This window comes from Caretta caretta, chromosome 4 (genome assembly GCF_965140235.1).
Source record: "Caretta caretta isolate rCarCar2 chromosome 4, rCarCar1.hap1, whole genome shotgun sequence".
NCBI classification, from domain to species: Eukaryota; Metazoa; Chordata; order Testudines; family Cheloniidae; genus Caretta; species Caretta caretta.
Genome location: NC_134209.1, coordinates 6,962,847 through 6,986,688, shown reverse-complemented (window position 1 = coordinate 6,986,688; position 23,842 = coordinate 6,962,847). Strand labels below are relative to the sequence as shown.

The following is a 23,842-nucleotide window of genomic DNA, read 5'->3' as shown; positions in this document are numbered from 1 at the left end:
CACCACCTCCCGAGGGAACCCATCCCAGTGCTTCACCACCCTCCTAGTGAACTAGTGTTTCCGAACATCCAACCTCGACCTCCCCCACTGCAACTGGAGACCATTGCTCCTTGTTCTGTCATCTGCCACCACTGAGAACAGGCGAGCTCCATCCTCTTCAGGTCGTTGAAGGCTGCTCTCAAATCCTCCCTCATTCTTCTCTGCAGACTAAATAAGCCCAGTTCCCTCAGCCTCTCCTCATAAATCATGTGCTCCAGCCCCCTAATCATTTTCATTGCCCTCTGTTGGACTCTCTCCAATTTGTCCACATCCTTTCTGTAGTGGGGGGCCCAAAACTGGACACAGTACTCCAGGTGTGTCCTCACCAGTGCCGAAGAGAGGGGACGAATCATTTCCCTCGATCTGCTGGCAATGCTCCTACTAATGCAGCCCAATAGGCCGTTAGCCTTCTTGCTGTTAGCCTTCATGTCCAGCTTCTCGTCCACTGTAACCCCAGGTCCCTTTCTGCAGAACTGCTGCTGAGCCGGTCAGTCCCCAGCCTGTAGCGATGCATGGGATTCTTCCGTCCTAAGTGCAGGACTCTGCACTTGTCCTTGTTGAACCTCATCAGATTTCTTTTGGCCCAGTCCTCCAGTTTGTCTATCCAGCATAGGGGTAGGGTCCCACTTTTCATTTCTATTTGATAGCACGTCATTGAATAAAATGGATACATTCAGGAGCAATAATGGTCTCCATGAGGTTTGAAATGCAATGTCCTGAGCTTGGCCTTGGGGTGACGGTTTATTTGTGACTTTCCTGCTGTGAAGGAGGAGGAATAACATGGGTCTGGATTTCTCAGATTCATTCATCTGCAGAGGGGAAGAATGTGAGAATGGGCCTTCATGGGGTGAGATGGGACCTTCAGCGAAGTCTCTTGACGTGTTTCTTTTAAATTTCAGAGTCTAGCAGGGCTCTGCTGTTTATTCCCTGCAGGTATCATGCATTCCTAGATCTGGAAGGTTTAGCTCAGTGGTTCTGAACCCGTGGCCAGTGGGCCACTTGCAGCCCAATCAGCACACAGCTGTGGCTCATGTGACATCCTCAGGGGCATTCAGGTAGTATCTGTGTTGTGTGGATGCAGCCCACATAAGGAGGGGGCTCAGGACTGGGGCAGCGGGTTGGAGTTCTGGGGGTGCAGGCTCTGGGGTGGGGTTGGGACTGAGGGGTTTGGGGTGCAGGAGGGGGCTCAGGACTGGGGCAGAGGGTTGGAGTGTGGGGGGAGAGGGCTCCAGCTGGGGGGTGAGCTCTGGGGTGGGGTTGGGACTGAGGGGCTTGGGTTGCAGGAGGGGGCTCAGGACTGGGGCAGAGGGTTGGGGTACGGGGAGTGAGGGCTCCTGCTAGGGGTGCAGGCTCTGGGGTGGAGGCAGGGATGAGGGGTACAGGCTGCAGCGGGGAGTGAGGAGTCCCCCCAGCCCTCTCTCTGTGCAGCAGCCCGGGGCCAAGGGAGAGGCACCTCTCCCTGCCTGCACGGCCTTGATAGCCTGCTGCACAGCTGCGCGGCTTAGAGGGAACTTAGGTAGCCGCCAGGCAGCATGAAGGAAACACCCCTGAGTGGTGCGATCCCCACAGTCATTGACACAAACAGGCTGCTCCACGTATCACGGCAGTCACACAGCCAGACAGCTTTGGACGGGTTGGAAGACACCCCCAGTGATGCCCTGGATGTATGGCTGGCGGCGGAGGAGGAGGAAATTGGGCAGTTACCTCTGCATGACATTTTCCTGGAGTGGCTTCCCTGGGTGGAGTGCCACCTCTGGGCTTGGCCGACTAGCATGGGCTGGAGGAGTAGGAGAGTGCTGCAGAGCTGGGAGGAACGGCTATGGGAACCGGACGTGGGGAGGTTGAAGTGTAGGTTCCTGGAGACCTGTGCAGCGCTCAGCCCGGAGCTGCAGGGGTGGAGTCCTGACACGAGAGTTCCCCTTGGCCCCAAGAAGCATGTGGCCAGGGCCAGTCTTAGGGCAGGGCAGTGTGGGCCCCTGCCGAGAGTGCTGTAGCCGGGGGCACCGTGGTGCAGAGGCTGCCTGCGGGGTGCAGCCTGGCGTGGCAAGAGCGTCTGCTTCCCTGCTCCTGAGCAGAGCCCCCCTGCTCCCCACTCCCAGGGTGTCCCTCCCAGCCTGGCTCCAAGTTCTGCCCCTGCCCTCTGCCCCTGCGAGCCGGGTCTCCCTGTGACGCTGCACTCCGTATTCTGTACGGAAATGTGCTCACGAGTATGAATATGACGTAACTGGAATATGCTTTATGCAAACTGCCTCTTGTGACAGATCATTGAAAAAGTTCTCATCAACTGAATGAGTTCATCCTATTTGTATGCATGTGTCATTTCCATGTCTGAAGTTAGAAATATGAGGTATAAACGTGGATTACTAATGTCGTCAGGCGAAGGGAGGACCATTAATGGTATTTCAGGAACTGGATGGCTCCAGTTAACTAGAACTAGTTGTGAATGGTTTTGTTTTCCTGTAAGCCTTCCTGCGGATGTGTGGGCTAGCCCATAACCTATGGAGACTGGGGTCTCACAGGGACGTGTGACCATGTCACCTGATACTGGAATCCATCTTAAACCAGGTACTTTTCCATAAGGAACTGGGAGGGTCAAGCTGAAATAAGGACTCCCGCCTTTTGCCAAATCTATATAAGGGGGTGAAACAGGAGGGAAGCTGCGGCCAGTCAGCAGAAAGCCCCTGTTCACCATCCAGGATGTCTGCTGGAACTAACATAAACTAAACAGGGAAGGATTGGGACCGGACTAGAAATGCGTCCAGTCTGTGGAAAAAAAGCTCATTGGAACATCTTTGAGGGTGAGATATTACATGGAGCCAGTTTCTTAGTGTATTAGGTTTAGCCTTGTGTTTGTTTTATTTTACTTAGTAACTTCCTTTGTTCTGTCTGTTATCTCTTATAAACACTGAAATCCTACCTTTTATACTTAATAAAATCACTTTTGTTCATTAATAATCCCAGTGTAAGTCATTGATCCCTGGGGGGAGAGCAGTCTGTGCAGATCTCTCTTTACAAGGAGAAAGAGGGCGAATAATATGAACTCACACTGCGTACAACTAAGACAGGGTGAGACGAGTTTATCTGGGGTTCAGGCTCCCGGGAAGGCACTGCACTGGGTGCTGGGGCAAGACCCTGTTAACTGAGCCGCCCCAGGGCTGAGGGATTCTCCGTGTCTGAATTCGGCAGAGGGTGTGGCCCTAGAGTCTGTGCTGGAGGGGGCCTGCAGGGTCTGGCTCAGCAAGGCAGAGTCAAGGGGTGCCCAGGCTGGCAGAAGGGTTAGGCTCCGTGGTAGCTCAGGAATCAAGTGACAGTCCCAAGGGGGGCTCTACAAGTGAACCCGCCACACCCCCCTTCCCCTCCCACCACCACCCCAGATGGTCCCAGCCCTGCCGTTCCTCTTTCCATGGGCCCAATGGAAGATGAATGTGGCCAGCCAACAGGAGCGGGAAGTTGCCAGACTCTTCCAGGTTGGGAAGCGAGGGGAGGGGAAGGGAAGGGACTGGGAACTAAAACTGCCGGGCAGAGAGACCAGTAAATTTTGGAGGGTCCCGATCCAGTCCCCCAGCTTCTAGCCCACCCCCGCTCCCAGGGGACCTCTCCCTGTGCTCCAGCTCACACCCACTCAGCTTCCAGGGCCCCCCCCGTGCCTCTAGGTCCCAGCCCACCCAACTCCCAGGAGGCCCCTCTCTGTGCCCCCAGAGCCAGGGGGACTCCTCCCTATACCCAGAGCTCCCAGCCCCCGGCCATGTCCACACAGCTCCCAGGAGGCCCCTTCCCTCTGCCCCACAGGTCCAAGCCTCCCAGTTCTCAGCCTCCTGCTGCAATTCTCCCAGTTTTCAGGGTCCCCTGCTGCAGGCCACACTCTGACCCGACAGGTCCCCATGCTCCCCAGCTCTCAGGGGCTCCCCCTTTTTCTTACTCAGCCCAAAGGGACAGGCTAGTGCAGGGGGTTGGGGAGATTTCGGGAGTCAACCTTCCACCATCACCACCCACCCTAGCTCCCTCCATTGCGCTGGAGCGTGTTAACCCCCCCTCCCCCAATCACCCCCTGCTCTGGGCCGGGGGAGGGGCACTTGACCATTGGTGATGCTCAGCATTGGGGTGGGAGAAATCTGCCCTTCTGGAGCCCGCATGTCACTGCCCCCTCCCGGTATCCCCACACCAGTGTGAGTCTATCCAGCCACGTCCGGTTCCTTCCCCCCCTTTCTGGGGCTCTCAGGTCACCGTGCGCCCCGGCCACCACAGCCCTCTGGTGCCCTCCTGTCACAGCGCCCCCCTTGGGCTGCGACCCTCTGGGCTCTGGCAGAGGAGCTGGATGCGGGGCTGAGTGGGAGAGGTTGGGAGGTGCAGGAGAGGGACGCCTGCCCCAGAGCCCCCTCGCCCTGTCGGAGCGCGGCCGAACGCCTGCTCCATCGTCTTGGCTGTCCTGCTCAGCGACCAGACGAGGGGTCCCTGGGGCACTGGCTGGGGGAGTCAACGTGACCGCTGTGGGGTTTCCCCTGGGGCCCGTCACCGTGGCATCCAGACGTGAGTCACTGTGGGGCAAGACCGGCCCTCCGGTCTTTCCCCAGATTCAAAGCTGTTAAGGACAGAAGGCCCCATTGTGATCAGCTCACCTGGCCTTTGAGAAAGGCTAGATTAGGAAAGTGAGACACGAGGGGACATTTTAAGGAATGATTGGTTGTGAACCCTATATTTAGCCAATTTTCCCCCAGAAAATTCAGCTGCCCTGTGCGTGCTGTTGGGCCGGAGCTGGAGTCTCTGTGTGAGGATCACACTGCGGGAGAGGCAGGTCAGTCCTGCTCTTTGTGCATTTTCCAGCACAGGCTGGGGACAGAACCAGGACTCAGGACCCCGGAGACAGGAGCTGGAGGACAGGTCTGCCAGGTCGCTGCTGCCCTCTGCTGGCTCCAGGACGCCTCACACCCCCCTCCCCGCAGTCCAGATCCCTCTGCCCACAGAACTGTCCTTTATCCTGTGTTTACCATCGGGGCCATGGGCATGAACCAGGGTCCCGCTGCGCTCGGCGCTGTACAAACACAGAACAGACTATCCCTGGTTTCAGGCGCTATTAAACTGTCTTAGTTGCATTACAGTTTGACCAGCATTGGCTGTGATAATGAAGGCAAAAGCCGTGTTATAATGGGGGCTGGGAGGCAGGAATTATGGGGGGAGCTGGTCAGATCCTGGAATTTCTATTTTAGGGGGAATTTTAACATATTGAAATTTGCTTTTGATCCAATTCAGAATGAAAACAATTTTTTTTGAAACTGCCAATGAGAGAGAATTAAAAAAAAAAGAAAAAAAAATCATTTTAGAAAATATACTTTTGAAGTTTCGTTTAGTTATTTTAGAAGATTATTTTTACATGGTTTCTTGTATTTCATGGCTACTACGGACATATAAGAATAGACTATGTAAAACATTCTCTTTTATAAAATCATTAAGGGCAGCTGCCCATTAGGTACCAGTAGAAACATTTTAACTTTCTAGATCAGTGGGTCTCAAACTGTGGGTTGTGACCCCAAAGTGGGCCGTGAACCCATTTTAGTGGGGTCACCAGGCTGGCTTAGACGTGCCTGAGGGCTTCGGTGAGGGGGCTCATGTTACAGGACCCCTGCCTAGGGCTGCAGCCTTGGGGCTTCGACCCCCGGAACCAGAGCAGTGGGGCTCAGGCGGGCTTGGACTTCGGCCCCCCCTCCTGGGGACATGTCGTAATTTTTGTTGTCAGAAAGGCGTCATGGTGCTGTGAAGTTGGAAAACTCGGGTTCTAGATCAAAACATCCCCTGTCAGCCGCTCCCTCACCCAGAGCCCCTGGGCTGCCTGACACCGGCACAGTCGTCCTCACAGCCACAACAGAGTGAAACTACACCGGATCACAGCAGCTGCAAGAGCCCTCCAACAAGAAGGGAACTCATCACGCAGAGAGGAGGCAGCCCCAGCTCCTGGGAGACCGCAGGGGGGTATGGATGAGCCTGGAGTGGGCTCCGGGGTGGGGGATATGGACAGGGAGCTCCCCAACCAACACCAGGCCCCCCCATCCCCACACCAACTAGTGCAAATCACTGTCCACGCAGCTCAGACACTATTCATCTCTTAAAGGAAGATTTGAGGGGGTTTTTGACCTTTCAACTCTGGAGAAATAGGGGTAGTAAGGGTACAAGGCCCTGCCCAGAGTGAGCTGTTTGATGCCAGCTCACGCCCTGCGATGGGCCAGGAATCAGCTCCCTTTTGGGTGAAGGTGCCTGGTTCAGAGGCATCTTTAAGCCCAGCCACCCATGAGCAGAGGGGAAGGCTATAAAGTTTGCACTGGCTGCTCCTGTGCTCTCTGCCACCAGGAGAGATGAACCCTGGGCACCAAGCACCCAAATTCCCCAGGGAGGAGCCACCAGCACGTCCCCGTTACACTGTGGTACGATCCAGTCTCACCCCGGAGGTGAGAGTTAAACCCAGCAAGCCCTGCAGGCTGCATGGGACAGGCAGAGGGGCTTGGCCCAGTCTGTGGAGGCTGGTCAGAGAGGGGTCTCCAGGCCATCTGTGCCTCTCACCTGCCGCCCTCCCCAGCCTGCGGTGGGTCCAGGCAGCCCCACGACGGGGGAAGGAACAAGGCAGCTCCCCTGATGTGCTCCTGAGCGCAGGGAGGAATGCCAGGGGCAGCTGCAGCATCACTCCCCGGGACAGACCCAGGAACGTCACAGAGCGACTGGACCGGGAGGGAGGACGGACCCGCTGCCCTGGCGTGTCTGCAAGGCTCTGACTGGGCGCCCGTGGGAGTTTGAGTTAAAAGTTGCTTCTGCTGATAAGCAGAAATTATAAGGTTTTGCTGTTGCTAGAGAAATTGCTTTAGCCCATGAGGGGTTATGATTGGTGAGACGTCTAGTCATGCTTTGAGTAAAACACTTGGCGAAGAAGGTATTGTAAGAAGAACTCTCATTTTAACTCGATCCGGAGGGTGAGAAAACAAGCTCATTGGAACGTAACTCGGGGATTCGGCTCAAGGCCGGAACAGCTAGGATTTTTATCCCTTGCATGACCAGACTGTGGAGAAGCCAGAGCCCCAGATGACACAACGCTGACTGGCCATTAGGAGAGGTCTGTCTGCTTTATTGGGAGTGGTGAGCATTAGATGCTCGGTGAGTGCATTCTGCTGATCAGCTGCTGATTGCTAACAAATACATGTACATGTTTCAGAATATTCACAGTGTGATAAAGGCTCTTTCACTGGAAAAAGGTCCTGTTAACCCGTAGAGGGTCACTGCACCCCGAGGGGGAGGAGAGAGCTGTAAACTGTGAGGGCAAAAGAGGTGGTCTTAAGTGGGGTTCCCCAGGGATCTGTTCTGGCTCCAGCGTTTAACATCGTTATTAATGACCTGGATGTAGGTACAGAGAGCAGACTGATCAATGCTGCAGATGACACAAAGCTGCGGGGTGGGGGGAAGGAGGTTGCCAGCACTTTGGAGGATAGAGCTAAAATTCAGAGGGACTTGGATAAACTGGAGAACTGGGCAACAGACGACAAAATGAAATTCAACAAAGACCAATGTGAGGTGCGCCACGTAGGGAAGGAAAACCAGATGCACAAATACAGAATGAGGCAAAGTGGCTCGGCAGCAGCGGTGCTGAGAAGGATCTGGGAGTGGTGGTGGGTGGGAGTTTGTTAGTGGAAAGGCTTGAATCATAAAAGATGAAGAGTTCAGGTGTACTAAGTGTTTCTTTCAAACTCTGATACTGATGGTAAATAAACCACAAACGGCTGAAAAAGTTTTGAATCTGTTTCTCTCTCTCTATGCAGATACACCTACAATAACCGGATTTGACAAAACTCACACAAAACTTAAACCTGTTGCCTGAAAGTATTTTTAATGCTAATAGTTGCATCTATTTGACATTTTTCTAAACACTTTCTCAACGGTTCAGATAAATTACATCTTTCTTGGAGACAAGTATCAGGGGGGAGCCGTGTTAGTCTGTATCCCCAAAAACAACGAGGAGTCCGATGGCACCTTAAAGACTGTTGCCAGCACCCAGTGCCCAGAGGCCAAACAACAGCAGGGGTTCGTTACCCGGTGTGCGTCACTCAATAATCACAACGGGGTGGAGAAGCAGAAAAGTTTATGTGCAGCTGCAAACAAGGTGCAGGGAGAATAGAATCTCAAATCCTGCACCCAGAGCAGGTCATTACACACACTTTTATATCCCTTAATGCTACTGCACTACACATCAGCCAATTAAAACTTTACACAAATACTCTGCCTTCCTTATATGGGTTACAACAATGTTTATTTCCTGCAACCGCTAACAAGCATTCCTAGCAACTTAAACAACCAGCACGTCCTGCCTGGCCTTGTAGTTCTCTCTCCTATTATCTTTAACTTGGCGTCAGCAAACCTTACACTCTGAGGCATTATCTGCGGCTGCAACATTGTTTTAAGAGCAAAAGAGCTTACACAAACCAGCCAGGCCTGAATTCTATTAAGGGGGGTTGAGAAGAAGCCCTTCGGCCTTCAGCAGGGAGACTTCCTCGACCCTTATGGCCTTCCATCCCCTCGACTTAACTAGTGGCCATGCCCTGGGGTCTCCAAGAAGACTAACCGATTTATTTGGCCATAAGCTTTCGTGGGCCCATGAAAGCTTATGCCCAAACAAATCGGTTAGTCTTTAAGGTGCCACCAGACTCCTTGTTATCTTTCTTGGAGGTTATTTTTAGGCTATACCATGGCTTGATTTTATTTTTCATTTAATGCACTAAGAATAGAAACAATATAGGCCCTGGGCACATTTCACAGCACTGCAGGTGTTGGTTGAACAGGGGCAGTTGTGGTGTGAGAAATATTTCTCTTGAGTCTGGACCGTGGCTATATCTTGACCAAGAAATTTGGACCTTGACAAAAAATAATGATCTACCCCGGCATTAAGGGCTGCTCTGAAGAGGACGGTGATCGAGTGTTCTCCAGGTGCACTGATAGTAGGAGACGGGGGATTTAGGTTAGACATTAGGAAAACTCTCTAGCTCTAAGGACAGTTCACTGTGGGACAGGTTGTCACAGACTCACAGGCCAGTGCCCTCTTGGCTCCGTATGGCCCCTGGGGGGAACCGGCCTTTCAGAGTATTGACCCTACACGAGGTCACACTCTTTGCTCAGGGTTTAAGCTGTCGGCTTCTCCTCCGCCTCCCAGTACCGCCCGTCTGAGCCTCCAGCATGCCTGCCTCTCTCGAGCCTGCAGCGATTCTCAGCCAGCGCAGCACAGAAGGGTTTATTGTACGTCTGGAGCACAGCACAAGACATTCTCAGGGGCGTCCATCTGGGTCTGTCCCCATCCAGGTGGGCTCAGGCCGCTCTTTGTTCCCCGACCAGAAGTGAATCCTCCTTTCTGCGGCCCACCCCATATCACCTCCAAGGCCCCACTTCCATCTGTCTTCTTTCCCGGGCAAACAGGTCTCCAGGTGACTCTCTCTTCAGCTCTCTGTTCTCTCCGCTGCCCATAACTGGCTGGCTCCAAGTTGGGATGGGCCTTCAGGTCCATCAGTCGCTAAGTTACAAAGTGCCCAGGCCATGGTCTGGGGTCCAGGCTGCTAGACTGGGTCACACCTGGTCCTCTACAACAACAGACACCCCACCTCCCACCTGGGTTAGACATGCAGCACACGGGGGAAACTGAGGCACACAGTATACATACGCAACGTTAGGAAAATCCCCACTTCGTCACACAGGTTGCCTAGAGAGGATGTGGAATCCCCGTCGTTGGAGGTTTTTAAGGACAGGTTGGACAAACACCTGTCAGGGATGGTCTAGGTTAACTTGGTGCTGCCTGAGATTGGGGCTGGACTTGATGACCTCTTGAGGGCCCTTGTAGCCGAGCATTTCTATGGCTCTATGAATGGTGAAAAGGACATTAGAGGCACTTACAAACTAAACGCAGACACTTATTCCTGTCCAACAGACGTCCGCAGCTGATGATGGCAGCAGCGCGAACAGCTGCGAGTAGACCCGGCCATTTACCGTGTTATAATCATGAAATTCGGCAGGAAAAAAAGCCGTCCCCACCACAGACGCACAAGCAGTTACTGCTGACAGACCTAGCTCACCGCACCGCGCAGCCAGAGGACGGCGTGCCCACACTGAATGGGGCAAACGCTGAACTCTGACTAACAGAGATTTTATCCATTAAAATGTTGGAAATTATTTTGTGCAAATAAAACATTATTACAGAAAACTATGACACCTGAAAAGCAAAACATGGTTCAGTGAGCAGAGAGACGAGGCCAGAAATCCCACACGGGACCCTCCAATTGCCAGAGAAAAGCTAGGGAGGGGTTGACTGGTTCTTGTAGGGAGACAGAGCAGAGCTCATCCGTCTTTCTCTCGGGGGTCCCCTCAGGCCGTGGCACGGACTCCACCAGGCTCAGTTAAGCTGCAGAAGTTAAACACAGGCAACATCTGTCAAAGGGAACCTGCCATCATGTTTTGCAATGACAGTGCAGGCTGCGGTCGGGGCGGTCGCCCTAGTGGCTGCAGGGTTCAGTGGACAAAATCTCTAACCCCGCTGACAAAGCTTGTAGCTCCAGGGTCAGAGACCTGGGTTCCTGGAGCCCCAAGGGCTGGGCTCTGTCCCTGCTGCTTCCTCCCTGCAGTGCACTGGAGACTGTTCTCTGAAGCAGCTGGAGTTATCCTTGCAAAAGCTGAGCTCAGCCCACGCTGTACCAGCAGCCACAGAGAAATCCCTCTCACTAGCGTCTTTCACACCTAAAGTCATCGCAGCGAAAACAAGGGGGATTTGGCTGCAAACCTGTTCCTGCACCCCCAGTGTGAATAAAAGGGAAATAAGAGATCCCAAACTCCCCTGTTCTGCTCCTTGGGGCTGGTTTGCTAGAGGGGACGGGCCAGGGAGACTCAGGGTCCAATGACTTGGACTGGGTCTCTCTCTCCAGAGGCCTCAGTGAGAGCAGTGAACCCCTAGGTTAGAGCCCCCCTCACTTACCCTGGGCAGATAGGTCAGAACCACTAGATCCTTGGTCGTTTGCTGTGCAGAGGAGGAGGAGAAGAGAGTATATTAGCGTCTCTCACAAGGCAGGGTTTCAGCGTAGTTAGTAGATACGGGGACTCCTATCCAAAGGGAACAGTCATCACCTCACTCTTCCCGAGCAGTGAGCTGGGTGGTGCACAGATCAGTCTACAGGGCAGCTGCCCAGGATTTCCATTATTCACGTGCAAAAAACGTCACCACTGCAGGGGGACAGCACTGCTCTGTGCTCTTCATGCCTCGTCAGAACGGGAGCCCAGACTACTCAACATTCAACGGCGGGCAAAGCAGGAGATGCTGGGCTAAGGATACTCCTGCTAAACAACCTCAACTCTGCCTCCTTTGGTCTGTGCCCAGAGGGGTCCCTCACGCAGACCACAGACGTCACCCTCCCCCTGCCAATGAACAGCAATTCCCGCCTTAATCAATGGCGCTGCACCAAACAGTGTGGACGGTATGAAGAGGAATGCAGATTTGGGGCGGTGCTGGGCACACAGACAAGGACAAGTTTGGTTTGGCATGGTGCTGGTCTATTCCTTGTTCCTATTCCCAGACCCACTGGGGCAGAGTTTGAGTTGCGTGGGACGCATCATAATTAAGACCGTACCAAATTCACGGTCTGTTTTGGTCAATGTCAGTCACAGGATGTAAAAAATTGTCATTTTCATCATTTCAGCTATTTAAATCTGAAATTTCACAGTGTTGTACCTGTAGGGTCCTGACCCAAAAAGCGGCTGGGGGGGCAGCAAGGTTATTGTCGATGGGTCACAGCATTGCCACCCTTACGTCTAGGGTGCTGCTGGGGGGGCACTGCCTTCAGGGCTGGGTGCCTGGCCAGCAGACACCGTTCTCTGGCTCCCCAGCTCTGAAGGCAGCACAAAAGTAAGGGTGGCAATTCTGTGATCCCCTCCAATAACCTTGTAAACCCCCTCCTCCCCCCACAACCCTCTTCTGGGTCTGGACCCCCAGTTAGAGAAATGCTGTTCTCCCCTGTGAAATCTGTATAGATTTCATGGTCCGTGATGCGTTTTTTATGGCTGTGAATTTGGCCATAATACCTCTACATATCCTGGTTTGCCAACCTTTGACTTCTGGGAATTAAACACTCCCATTCTGAAAGGACACAGGGAGCCCAGGGCAGGGCTGAGCACCTGCCACCTTAACTCCCCATTAACAAAGCTCTTGCATGTGAATTTCTGTTCTTCTGGAGTAACGAGGAGGAGGGAGGGAGGAATGACTGAGGGCCAGCTGCAGGAGGAAGGGTGGTGCTCTGCGGAGGTTTTGTTGGCACTTCTCAAACCCCCTCCGTTACCTGCTGGGGGACCCCTGAGAGCATAGAGAGAGAGCTGGATGACTACACCCTAGCAGGGCCCGGCAGATCTGTGCACTTTATACTGGCTCTTCATACCAGACATTAGAGGGCCTCAGATGCAGTCAATAACGTATGTAAATATTTCCCATAATTTTTAGTCTTGGTCCTGTTGGTAAAGCTAATTACAGGAGACAATTGAGGAGGGGATTTGAACACGTGGTCATCGAGGCAACAGAGTGGTGCTGATCTGAAGTCAGTGGAAAGACTCCCATTGGCTTCAACGGGCTTTGGATCAGGCCCAGATTTCACAAGCACCAAACCAACTTTCAGGTAAGTCAAAAGTGTAACATTAAAAGCAGGTCAGACACCTTCAGGGTCACACTCAGCCACACACAGCACAGCTCTAGGGGGATAATAATTCAGCCCAAAACCACCATATACATTCCTGACTATCGCCTTGTCTACACTACTAAAATTGGGACCCATGCCCGCAAGCCATGCAGTTCCACCAGAGAGAGCAGGGGTGGAGCAATTGAGGAGATGGGGTTCAGGTGTTTTTAACCCTTGTATCATCTAGGACTTCCTCGGAGCAAGGTTAGAGAACATGTGTCTACAGCCACTCTACACTACTGAAGAAGACCTCTGCTGGGAAAACAACACAGCAGGGCACAGATTATCCAACAAGTTCTTGGAATGTATTGGAGACACTTTTTCTTTCAGAATGTGGAGAAAGCTATTAGGGGAGAGGATGTTCTAGATTTGGCTTTGACAAATAGGGAGGAACTGGTTGAGAATTTGAAAGTGGAAGGAAGCTTGGGTGAATGTGATCATGAAATGACAGAATTCATGATTCTAAAGAATGGTAGGAGGGAAAACAACACAATAAAATAATGGATTTCAAGAAGGCAGACTTTAGCAGCTCCCTGAGTTTGCTAAGGTAAGATCCCATGGGAAGCAAGTCTAAGGGGAAAAACAGTTCAGGAGAGTTGAAAAGTTCTCAAGGAGACATTATCAAGAGCACAAGTGCAAATTATCCCACTGCACAGGAAAGAAATGAAGGATGGCAAGAGACCACGCTGGCTTAACCAGGAGATCTTCAATGATCTAAAAATCAAAAGAGTGTCCGACACAAAGTGGAAGCTAGATCAAACTACAAAGAAAAACTGTAAACAAATAACACAAGTATGTAGGGAGAAAATTGGAAAGTCCAAGGTGCATAATGAGATCAAACTAGCTAGAGACACAAAAGGTAACAAGAAAACATTCTACAAATACATTAGAAGCAAGAGGAAGACTAAGGACAGGGTAGGCCCATTAGACAATGAGGAAGGAAAGACAATAACAGAACATGTGAAAATGGGAAAAGGGCTAAATGATTTTTTTGTTTCAGTTTTCACCCAAACGTGTCATAGCGATTGGATGTCTGACATAGTGAACACCAGTGAAATTGAGGTAGAATCTGAGGCTAAAATAGGGAAAGAACAAGTCAAAAAATATTTAGACAAGTTAGAGGTCTTCAAGTCACCAAGGCCTGATGAAGAGCATCCTAGAATAGTCAAGGAACTGAGAGAGGAGATATCTGAGTCAATAGCTCTGAAAAGTCATGAAAGATGGGAGAGAGGACTGGAAGAGGTGGTTAAGCACTGGAATAAATTGCCTAGAGAGGTTGTGGAATCTCCCTCATTGGAGGGTTTTAAGAGCAGGTTACTCAGGGATGGTCTAGATAGTACCTAGTCCTGCCATGAGTGCAGGGAACAGGACGAGGTGTCCTCTCAAGGTCCCTTCCGGTCCTACGATTCTATGGTACAAGAGCAATAGTTGGAGATTTCCCTAAAATCCTCAGTGTAGACAAGGCCTATGAGTGGGAGCGAGGATCTCCTGTCAGTGGCTCCAGGCTAAAATCCACAAGCAAATACTGATGGCCGTTCAGAGATAGCCACTTGAAAAGAGGTGATGGGTCTCTTGTCACTTACCCTGAGCTACAGCATAGCCATCTCCCTTCTTCCCTGCAGAGAGAAGGCAAATTTCAGTGAACGCAGCTCCCAAGGCAGGAACTGACTCTGATCTGTGTCCACAGCTCAGAAACCGGGCCCCTGGCCCAGCACAGCCCCCTGGTGCTCAGTAATGGACTCAAGGTCCCAGGCGCTCACAATTGGCAGGAGAGAAAGACACAATGAGACAGTTTCCACAGACCTCGGTGCACTGGGTGCTGAGCTCTATGGAAAACCTAGCCCCATATAAACTGTAACCCGCACCCAGTTTCTGGGTCTGGCCCTCCAGCAGCTCCCATTGGGGGTCATTAGCTCAGTCCCGCAATGGGGCAGTTACACCGGACTGACACAGGCTCCTGAACTGCTGTTGCCCTTAGGCGGGTGTGCAGGGCCCAGCAAGTCCAGAGAATCCCCCCATCCCAGGCTCTTTACCTGGGCGTTTCTTTTTCCAGACGACTACTCCGATTATTACACCAATCAGGACAGCTGCAGTGATAACTCCAGCCACAGTGGGAATCAGATTGTTATTTGGTTCTGAAATGGAATGGAAAGAATGATCAATGGGGAAAAATCTCCTTCCCCCGCACCACTAAAATCCCCCTTTCATCCCACTGCAGGGATCCGTCAGTCAGCTCCCCAAGTTAGGGCTGAGTCCTGCAACCCTCCACCCCTTCCAGTGCAACCACCATGCATTGCACCCCACCATAGGAAGTCCTGGATACAGTCTCTACCACTTCCAGTCATAATAAATATTTAGCACTTAAACTCGAAGACTTTTATAACATTAACCAATCCTCAGAACTGTGGGAGAGCATGGATGTCAGTATCATCCCTACACGGGAAAGGGGGGAGACTTGCTGAAGATCACACAATGAGGCAGTGCAAGGCCAAGAATCGACCCCAGGAATCCTGACTTCCAGCCCCTCCTGCTCTAACCCACTAACCCCAACTCCCCTTCCAGAGACAGAACCCAGGAGTCCTGGCTCCCAGCCCCTAACCCCCCTTGACAACGCTGACTTTCATGACTAATGGAACACAGTCCCACTGTGGGAATCTGGTGCCAAACTGGAAACTGACTTCAAAGCTCTGGATTTCCCTGCCAGGAATGGAGTTACAGACACAATGCATGTTTTTTGAGGGGGCAGGAAGTGAAGAGGGGAAGACAGAAATATTAATACTGTTTTTGGTTTATATAAACCTGTTAAACCCCACGTTCTGTACACACTTTCAGTTTCATTAATCAGCTTCTCCTGTTGTCTGAAAGAGCCACATGATAATACAGCAAAAAGAAAAATATTTTGAAGAGAATAAGGAAATGTGGGTTATGACACAAAAATTGGCAGGGGACGTGGCAGCAGGATCGTGATGTGAAACCGTCTGCTGACGAGAGTCCCGGTGCAGGTTGCCCTCTCAGAAATTGTTTGCACTTCCAAATGCTGCATTTTTCCACATCCCATTTAACCAAGCAAAAAGATGGCTGGAAGGGAGCTCCATCTGTAATAAATTATTCCTAGACTTTCTTGTGCTAGGGGCATAGGAGTCTCTCCCCCGTGATGCAGGGCTCTAATCTGCCTCCTCGCTCCATTCCAAGGCCATACCTTCCTTCCAGCATCACTGCGCACAGAAACAAGCTGCTCCCAACATTAAACCTCTCTCTCTGGCCACATGGGCAAGAATGAAGGGCCCGTAGAGCCATGTTTCTGAGAACCTGCTGAATCAGAGGACCGGAAGGGACCTCGAGAGGTCATCTAGTCCCGTCCCCTGCACTCATGGCAGGACCACAAGTGCATGAAGTTGAGACCGATGTGGAAGTATATAAAGGGAATTTGGATGCAGGCCTCTGAAATGAACAGAAGTCAGGCTAACTCTAGCTTTAATAACGCAAGATTTGTAGAAGCGGGGATAGTGCAAAGCGAGTGGAAAAGAACTGTGAAAGAGGCTGTTGTGACCTTGTATTAGATAAGAATAGAACGTAGACTATAAGAGAAATTGAGCAAAATGAGATATCATGAAGGAATATGTATAAACAATATGCAGCTGTTGCTTATTATTGTCTGTAATAAAGGTATAAATACTTGATCTAATTGTTTATCTGTAGAGAGACCTGCCTAGGTGTGGGAAACCCTGTGTCCTAGGGCACTCTCTCCCTCTGTGCAATTGCTTGAGATAATAAAGTGTATCTGACTTGCTGCACCCAACCTGAGAGTGAGAACTGTGTTTTTCTCTGACACCGGGCTGCAAGCTGAAGCAAGACCAATTCTGTCTGGAAATAAGGGGCAGATTTGAGCTTCCCCTGGGATGTGGTAAATTCTCCATCCCTTGGAGACTTTACATCTGGAATGGGCATCTCTTTCTGAAGGATGAGCTCTAGTTTGCTCACAGATGACCAGACTGGATGCTGGGGTCCCTGGTGTGATTCCCCCCTGCCCTGGGCTATGCAGGAGCTCAGATCAGATGATTAGAATGGTCCCTTCAGGCCTTAATGTCCGATTACTAATCTTCTCCCTTCAGAGACAGTGTATTGCTGAGATGTATCGAACAGCCCCAGAGGCAGCAAACTGGAGAGCAAGACATGAGCCCCAGGCACTGTGGGTCCCAACTCCAGCACAAGAACTTGATGCAGAGGGACAGGGCCAAAGGGGACAGGGCCTCACAGACCCTGAGGAAATTCCAGCTTCAGCCTAGAAATCCAAATGAGAATTTTTCAGGGGTTGAGTTTAACGGATTCCCCCTCTCCCACAAGGAAAAAAGAGACACACACACAAATGCCTTACCCCAGGAGACGGAGAGTGGCTCTGATAGGCTTTCATGCTCCACGTGACATGAATAATGGCCTTTGATCTTGGGATCAATCTCCATTGTCACCCAGGTCTGGTAGGTCCCGTCCCCACTGGGTAGGATGCCTTCAGAGTAGGTCTCTTGCTGTCTGCTCTCCCCATTTCTCAGCCAGGTCACGGTGATGTCCCGGGGGTAGAACCCACTGACCTTACAGGAGAGGGTGGTGAGGCCGTCATGAGATGACCTGTCGCTCACTCTAGCTGTTGGGCGCACTGGGAAAAAGAAAAAACTGAAGTTAGTTATTTTCAAGCTCTAATCCAGGCAGCCTTTGCTGGAGCTTTGCAGCATGAAATTCTGAGACCCCAGGAGTGGGAGAGGACGAAAGTCCATGAGACGGAATCCCTCTGATGAGAGAGAGCCACCATGTTAGAGAATTCCTGTGCCCAATTCACAGCATCAGCAACGGTGAACCCCCAATCCAGGTCCCTGACCTGGCCTCTGCTCCCAACCACAGTGACACAAGTACCTTGAAAGGCTTCACTAAACTCCAGATACAGGTGTCAATCATGTGCTAGGTTTGTGCCCATCTCCTCTCAGTCCCTGGATATGAAAGAGAGAAGAATCTTGCCCTGGCCAGGGAGCAAAAAAATGAACTAGATAAAATGACCAATTAAAGATGGAAAGGGCCCATTAAAGAAAAAGTGACAGTGCTAAATTGCCCCTCAAATTAACTAATATTAATTGGCTAATTTCTTGTAGGTTGTTACCAAATCTATTTACCCCAATATTATGGATTTCAAATGCATTTACTCTTATGTTGAAAAATCAGTTTCCCAGCCCGTTGGCACTGAAATATACATTAGACTGCTGTGTATGGCTTTTACTTCTTGGCATTTGTGAAGATGGCAATTGACAAGATAATGTTCTGCTGAGGTTCCTGAGAGAAATAAGTAACTAGTATGTTGCAAAAAACTGGGTACAAATTTCAAGTAACTTTGAACAGCAAGTGCAAACTGTTTGGGAAGGGAAAGATTAGGGTGTGTAATGATGCTAACTAATCTGGGAAATGTGTGTACATGGTAACACACAAGGTACATATGTGGGTAATAGCGAGTTAACATTTTGAAGCAGACTACGCTGCAACTGTCCTCCTGAGTCGGAGTGGTAAAGCATTTAACCTCTTCCCTTCTATGTTTGTGCTGATTAATCTTCACTGAAAAAGCTCTGATAAATTTGAGTGTGATTATCAGATGTCTTATTGATAAAAGAATCAAGGAATAAGTAAGAGGGTGTTGCAGCAAAGGTAGGTCTTGAGGGGGAAAACTTTAAGGTCAAGGGGTGCCTTCTTCCAGATTAGTATGGGGAGGGCAATTCCACATGTAGGGGATGGCATGGAAGAAAGCACATAAATGACTGTGGGAGAAGTTTGGACAAAGGCAACAAGAACAAAGCTACCGTCATTGGTGGAACACAGGGGCTGGGGGTAACACAAGAAAATATGATGGTGCAGACAGTGAATGAGGAAGAATTACATGGTGAATGAAGCTGGTGTCCAGAGAAGCGGTGGCTCTTCCATAATTAAGTAAATTACTCTAACATGCACACACATTGGCAGATTGCCTTGATAACTACTGTGTCACACCAGGGGAAGAGCTAGAATGTGTGCTGCAAATTTGGGCTCATTTGATCAGCTTCTCTACAGTGAGCTGCTTTTAACGTTTTCAATTTCTTATCTTTTTTTCCAGCAGCGTTGGCGGGGAAGGGGTTCTTTCCCCACCCATCCCTGGTGCAAGGTTCGCTGAATTGCCCCTTACTGCCCTACTCCATTTTGGAACTGGGGCTGGGGAATGGAGATGTAACTTGTATTGACCTCTTGGGTGGGGCTTGTCCCCCAACTTACCTTTCCTCTGCAGAGTCTCCTTCCCGTACTCTAGAGAACTCCTTAGCCAGGGAATACATGTCTCCTCCAGGTAGCGTTTCCACCGCTGGTTATCAAGTACTTCAGCATCCCACCTCCTCTTGGAGATCTGAGCCCCAATGTCTGCTGCTACCCAAGTCACGGTCTCCTTATCGAAGGTAAGAAAGTCGCGTCCATCATATGAATCCTGGTAAAACACCTGAGTGGTGTTGTCTTCCCGGAGATCACAGCCGTATATCGTCTGGATAATGTGAAACCCTGAAACACAGCTGAGGGTCAGCAGCAGCCTCTCTCTGAAATCTCACCAAGACCCCATTGCAGGTAGACCACTGGGTCCTCCCCTTGCTACTGGGCCCTCCCTCCCCTGAGAAATGGGGTTCCCACTTATGCTGCTGGGTCCTAAACCCTCCCAGCTCCTTTCAGGAGGGAACCCAAACCCGCAGGGGGCCCACACTCCATCTGTTGGGTCTTTGTACACTAAAGACCCCCCACTATAGAGAGCTCACAACCTTCAAGGATCACCTCACTGCTGCTTGTTCTTGTATGTTCCCTGTAGGGAGTGCAGGGTGGCACAACCCCAAAGGGAGTACTCTGGATATTAATAGAATCATAGAATATCAGGGTTGGAAGGGACCTCAGGAGGTCATCTAGTCCAACCCCCTGCTCAAAGCAGGACCAATCCCCAACTAAATCATCCTAGCCAGGGCTTTGTCAAGCCTGACCTTAAAAACTTCTAGGGAAGGAGATTCCACCAACTCCCTAGGGAACGCATTCCAGTGTTTCACCATCCTCCTAGTGAAAAAGTTTTTCCAAATATCCAACCTAAACCTCCTCCACTGCAATTTGAGACCATTACTCCTTGTTCTGTCATCTGCCACCACTGAGAATAGTCTAGAACCATCCTCTCTGGAACCCCCTTTCAAGTAGTTGAAAGCAGCTATCAAATCCCCCCTCATTCTTCTCTTCCACAGACTAAACAATCCCAGTTCCCTCAGCCTCTCCTCATAAGTCATGTGTTCCAGTCCCCTAATCATTTTTGTTGCCCTCCGCTGGATGCTTTCCAATTTGTCCACATCCTTCTTGTAGTGTGGGGCCCAAAATTGGACAGAGGACTCCAGATGAGGCCTCACCAATGTCGAATAGAGGGGAACGATCACGTCCCTCGATCTTCTGGCAATGCCCCTACATATACATCCCAAAATGCCATTGGCCTTCTTGGCAACAAGGGCACACTGTTGACTCATATCCAGCTTCTCGTCCACTGTAACCCCTAGGTCCTTTTCTGCAGAACTGCTGCCTAGCCATTCGGTCCCTAGTCTGTAGCGATGCATGGGATTCTTCCGTCCTAAGTGCAGGACTCTGCACTTGTCCTTGTTGAACCTCATCAGACTTCTTTTGGCCCAATCCTCCAATTTGTCTAGGTCCCTCTGTATCGTATCCCTACCCTTCAGCGTATCTACCTCTCCTCCCAGTTTAGAGTCATCTGCAAACTTGCTGAGGGTGCAATCCACACCATCCTCCAGATCATTTATGAAGATATTGAACAAAACCGGCTCGAGGACCAATTTTCTATCCACCATATAGTCCATATTGCAGAGGTCTATCCCCTCCAGCTCTCTTCTGCTCTCTGAGGAGTCCCCCAGTTCTGGCAATCAGGGTCATTCTGGAGAAGAGAGAGAGTTCGGGGTGTCTATACCCCACTCTCTCCTGCTCTGGTTGTATTAATTTTGCAGGATCCTCAGGGTGACTTGGTCCCCCACCTCCTCCATTCACATTACCCGCATGTCCCTGTAGGGAAGGGGTACAGGAGATCTGTCCCCCACACTAACTTCTGCTCTGGTTTAATGACCTCACAGAATCCCCAGGGTCCCTCTGTTTCCCTGCCCCATCTTCCCCGTGCCTCCAGCTCAATCTAGGAACGGCAAAGCACCAACTTCGGATGCTTGGCCGAATGAGTTACACCCAGCCTCCCCGCACTGGGAGGCAGGTGTGAGAGGATTGTTCTCCCCAACTGACAGAGGGAGAAGCGAAGGCTGAGAAAGGCGAAGGGCCTTGTCTTCCATCACACAACCTGTCAGGATAGAGTTGGGAACAGGACCCGGGTGTCCTGATTTTCAAACGAACCATCAGTCTGGAGTTTCACACACTGAATAAACGGACCTGGAATGAGCTACAGACCAACAACCATTCACACTGATTCTTCAGCAAGTCTTTTAGAAGAAGGAGAACACCAGCGAGAACCAGGAACGGCTCAGAGACAATCAGCAGCGAGAAGGAGAAAAATTCACCAAGCAAATAATTTTTCTGGCTCATTTGCTGGGCCTTGAACAAGAACAACAAAGTCCTGAATCTCCTCCCTGCCACGAGACCCCCTGCTCAGCCAATCAGCGTGGAGACTCTGGTGGTGGGCTCAGGGTTCCCCAGATGGCCCAGGGATGGCTCAGGTCACCGGTGAGGATCACTCTCAGAGCACGCTTCCTGTCCCATCTCTTTGGGAGGCCTCCCACCATGAGGGCTACAGAGCAGCCCCCTCCTCGCCAGTGGAGGGAGGGAAGCAGGAAAAGGGAAACCAAAAAAGACAAACCCCCAGGACTCGAAGGGACAAAGGCCTAGCTGGGGGAAAATTGTCCCACCTTAACCTCCTGTTTTCCATGCCGAGAATTTGGCCAGCACCGGGCGGATCAGGCTGCCTCGGTACCAAACCTCTCTGGGGCTCTTCCCTTCTCCACAGGGACGTCTGTCTTCTCGCTCAATGAGCAGTGGGAAAGGAGAAAACTCCAGAGAGGCTCCACCTCGCGCTCACATACGAGACCCTGAATTCTCTCTCAGTCCTCAAGGAGACACCTCAAGAAGGAGACTCCCTGCAGCAAAGCCCCGGGGGTCTCTGAGATCCCCCTGCCCTGCAGCCTGTCCTCCCTGGCCATTGTCGTGGACTCTCTGTGAGGTCACCGCCTCCCAACCGCCTTTCACCAATCAGCTGAGTGCTGCAAAAGGCCCTTGTGATGTCACTGCCACCCCCACCCCTGCCCTGCAGGGCTCATGTCCTGCCCCGAGCCGGCTCCTGTGCGTGTTTGAGCTGCTCCCCCTGGGTCACCCCCACACACTCAGTGGTCGTGCAAGGGTTCACGCAGGCCACACGTGGAACCATCAGAGGATGCTCAATGTGCCGCACCCGGTTTTGCAGAGATTTGGAGACTTGAAGGCCAGAAGAGACTCTTAGATCATCTCATCTGGCCCCCTACACATCACAGGCCTCCTGTATGGCGCAGTAGCGAGTTTTGGACCAAAGCAGACTCCAGAAAGGCATCTCATCAAGGGATGGAGGAAGCACCACTTCCCTTGGGAGTCTGGAGGAAATTGATGCTGTGGGGGGCAGGGAATTGACCCCAGGGCCACACCTGTGAGTCTGTATCATAACACACATTCACAACAGCACTGCGCCAAGTATGTACACATCACCTTAACTCTGATGTTTCCTAACGTTTAAAGGCCTGGTCTCCAGGGTGTTCTTTGTGCTTCTAGATCTATTTTGGGGAGAGATGCAATCATTTAGTTCAGAGTGGGAGCCGTGTTAGTCTGTAGCAGCAAAAAACAAAAACAAAACGAGGAGTAGTTCTGGCACCTTAGAGACTAACAAATGTATTTGGGCACATTTGATGGTGTGGCTGATGTGATTAGGTCCGAGGATGGTGTCCCTAGACTAGATATGTGGACAGAGTTGGCAATGGGTTTGTTGCAAGGATAGGTTCCTGGGTTAGTGTTTTTGTTGTGTGGTTGCTGGTGAGTATTTGCTTCAGGCTGGGGGGCTGTCTGTCAGCGAGGACTGGCCTGTCTCCCAAGATCTGTGAGAGTGAGGGATCATCCTTCAGAATAGATTGTAGATCCTTGATCCTGCGCTGGAGATCTTTTAGTTGGGGGCTGAAGCTGATGGCTGGTGGCGTTCTGTTCCTTTCTTTGTTAGCCTGTCCTGGAGTCAGTGACTTCTGGGTATTCTTCCTTTCAGCAGGTGGGGATTGTAGTTTGAAGAATGCTTGATAGAGATCCTGTAGGTGTTTTTCTTTGTCTGAGGGATTGGAGCAAATGCGGTTGTATCTTAGAGCTTGGCTGTAGAGAACGGATCGTGTGATGTGGTCTGGATGAAAGCTGGAGGCATGTAGGTAAGTACAGCGGTCCAGCATAGGGTGGTATTTATGTGACCATTGCTTATTAACACTGTAGTGTCCAGGAAGTGGGTATCTTGTGTGCCCTCTCCTTCTGCCCCTCCACCCCCACCAACATGATACAGTTCTGCGGTGACCTGGAATCCTACTTTCCACGTCTCCGACTGAAGGAATTTTTCCAACACACCTCTGAAGAACACACTAATCCACAGAGACCTTCCTACCAACACGACAAAAAGAAGGATTCTGCGTGGAATCCTCCTGAAGGTCGAAACACCAGACTGGACTCAAGTGCTTCACCCGACAAGCACGGGCTGAAGTGGTGGAAAAGCAGCATCACTTGGCCCATAACCTCAGCCGTGCAGAACACAACACCGTCCACGGCCTCAGGAACAACTCTGACATCCGAATCAAAAAGGCTGACAAAGGAGGTGCTGTCGTCATCATGAATAGGTTAGAATATGAACAAGAGGCTGCTCGGCAGCTCTCCAACTCCACATTCTCCAGCCCATTCCCCTCTGATCCCACTCAGGTGACCAAGAGAAACTGCACCATCTGCTCAAGAAACTCCCTGAAAAAGCACAAGAACTAATCTGCACAGACCCGCCCCTGGAACCCCGA

The 23,842-nt window shown here is 51.1% G+C and overlaps 1 protein-coding gene across 1 annotated transcript; it reads right to left on the bottom strand.

The window, feature by feature from the left end:
• Nucleotides 1–7,879: 7,879 nt before the first annotated feature.
• Nucleotides 7,880–20,950, bottom strand: LOC142071979 (class I histocompatibility antigen, F10 alpha chain-like). Its single transcript, XM_075128234.1, has 7 exons — nt 20,916–20,950; nt 19,044–19,354; nt 17,140–17,415; nt 14,798–14,899; nt 14,348–14,380; nt 11,021–11,062; nt 7,880–10,453 (listed from the first exon to the last, which is right to left on the bottom strand). The coding sequence occupies exons 1-7, from the start codon at nt 20,948–20,950 to the stop codon at nt 10,449–10,451; spliced, it is 804 nt and encodes a 267-aa protein (XP_074984335.1). The 3' UTR covers nt 7,880–10,448.
• Between the last annotated feature and the right edge of the window lie 2,892 nt (nt 20,951–23,842).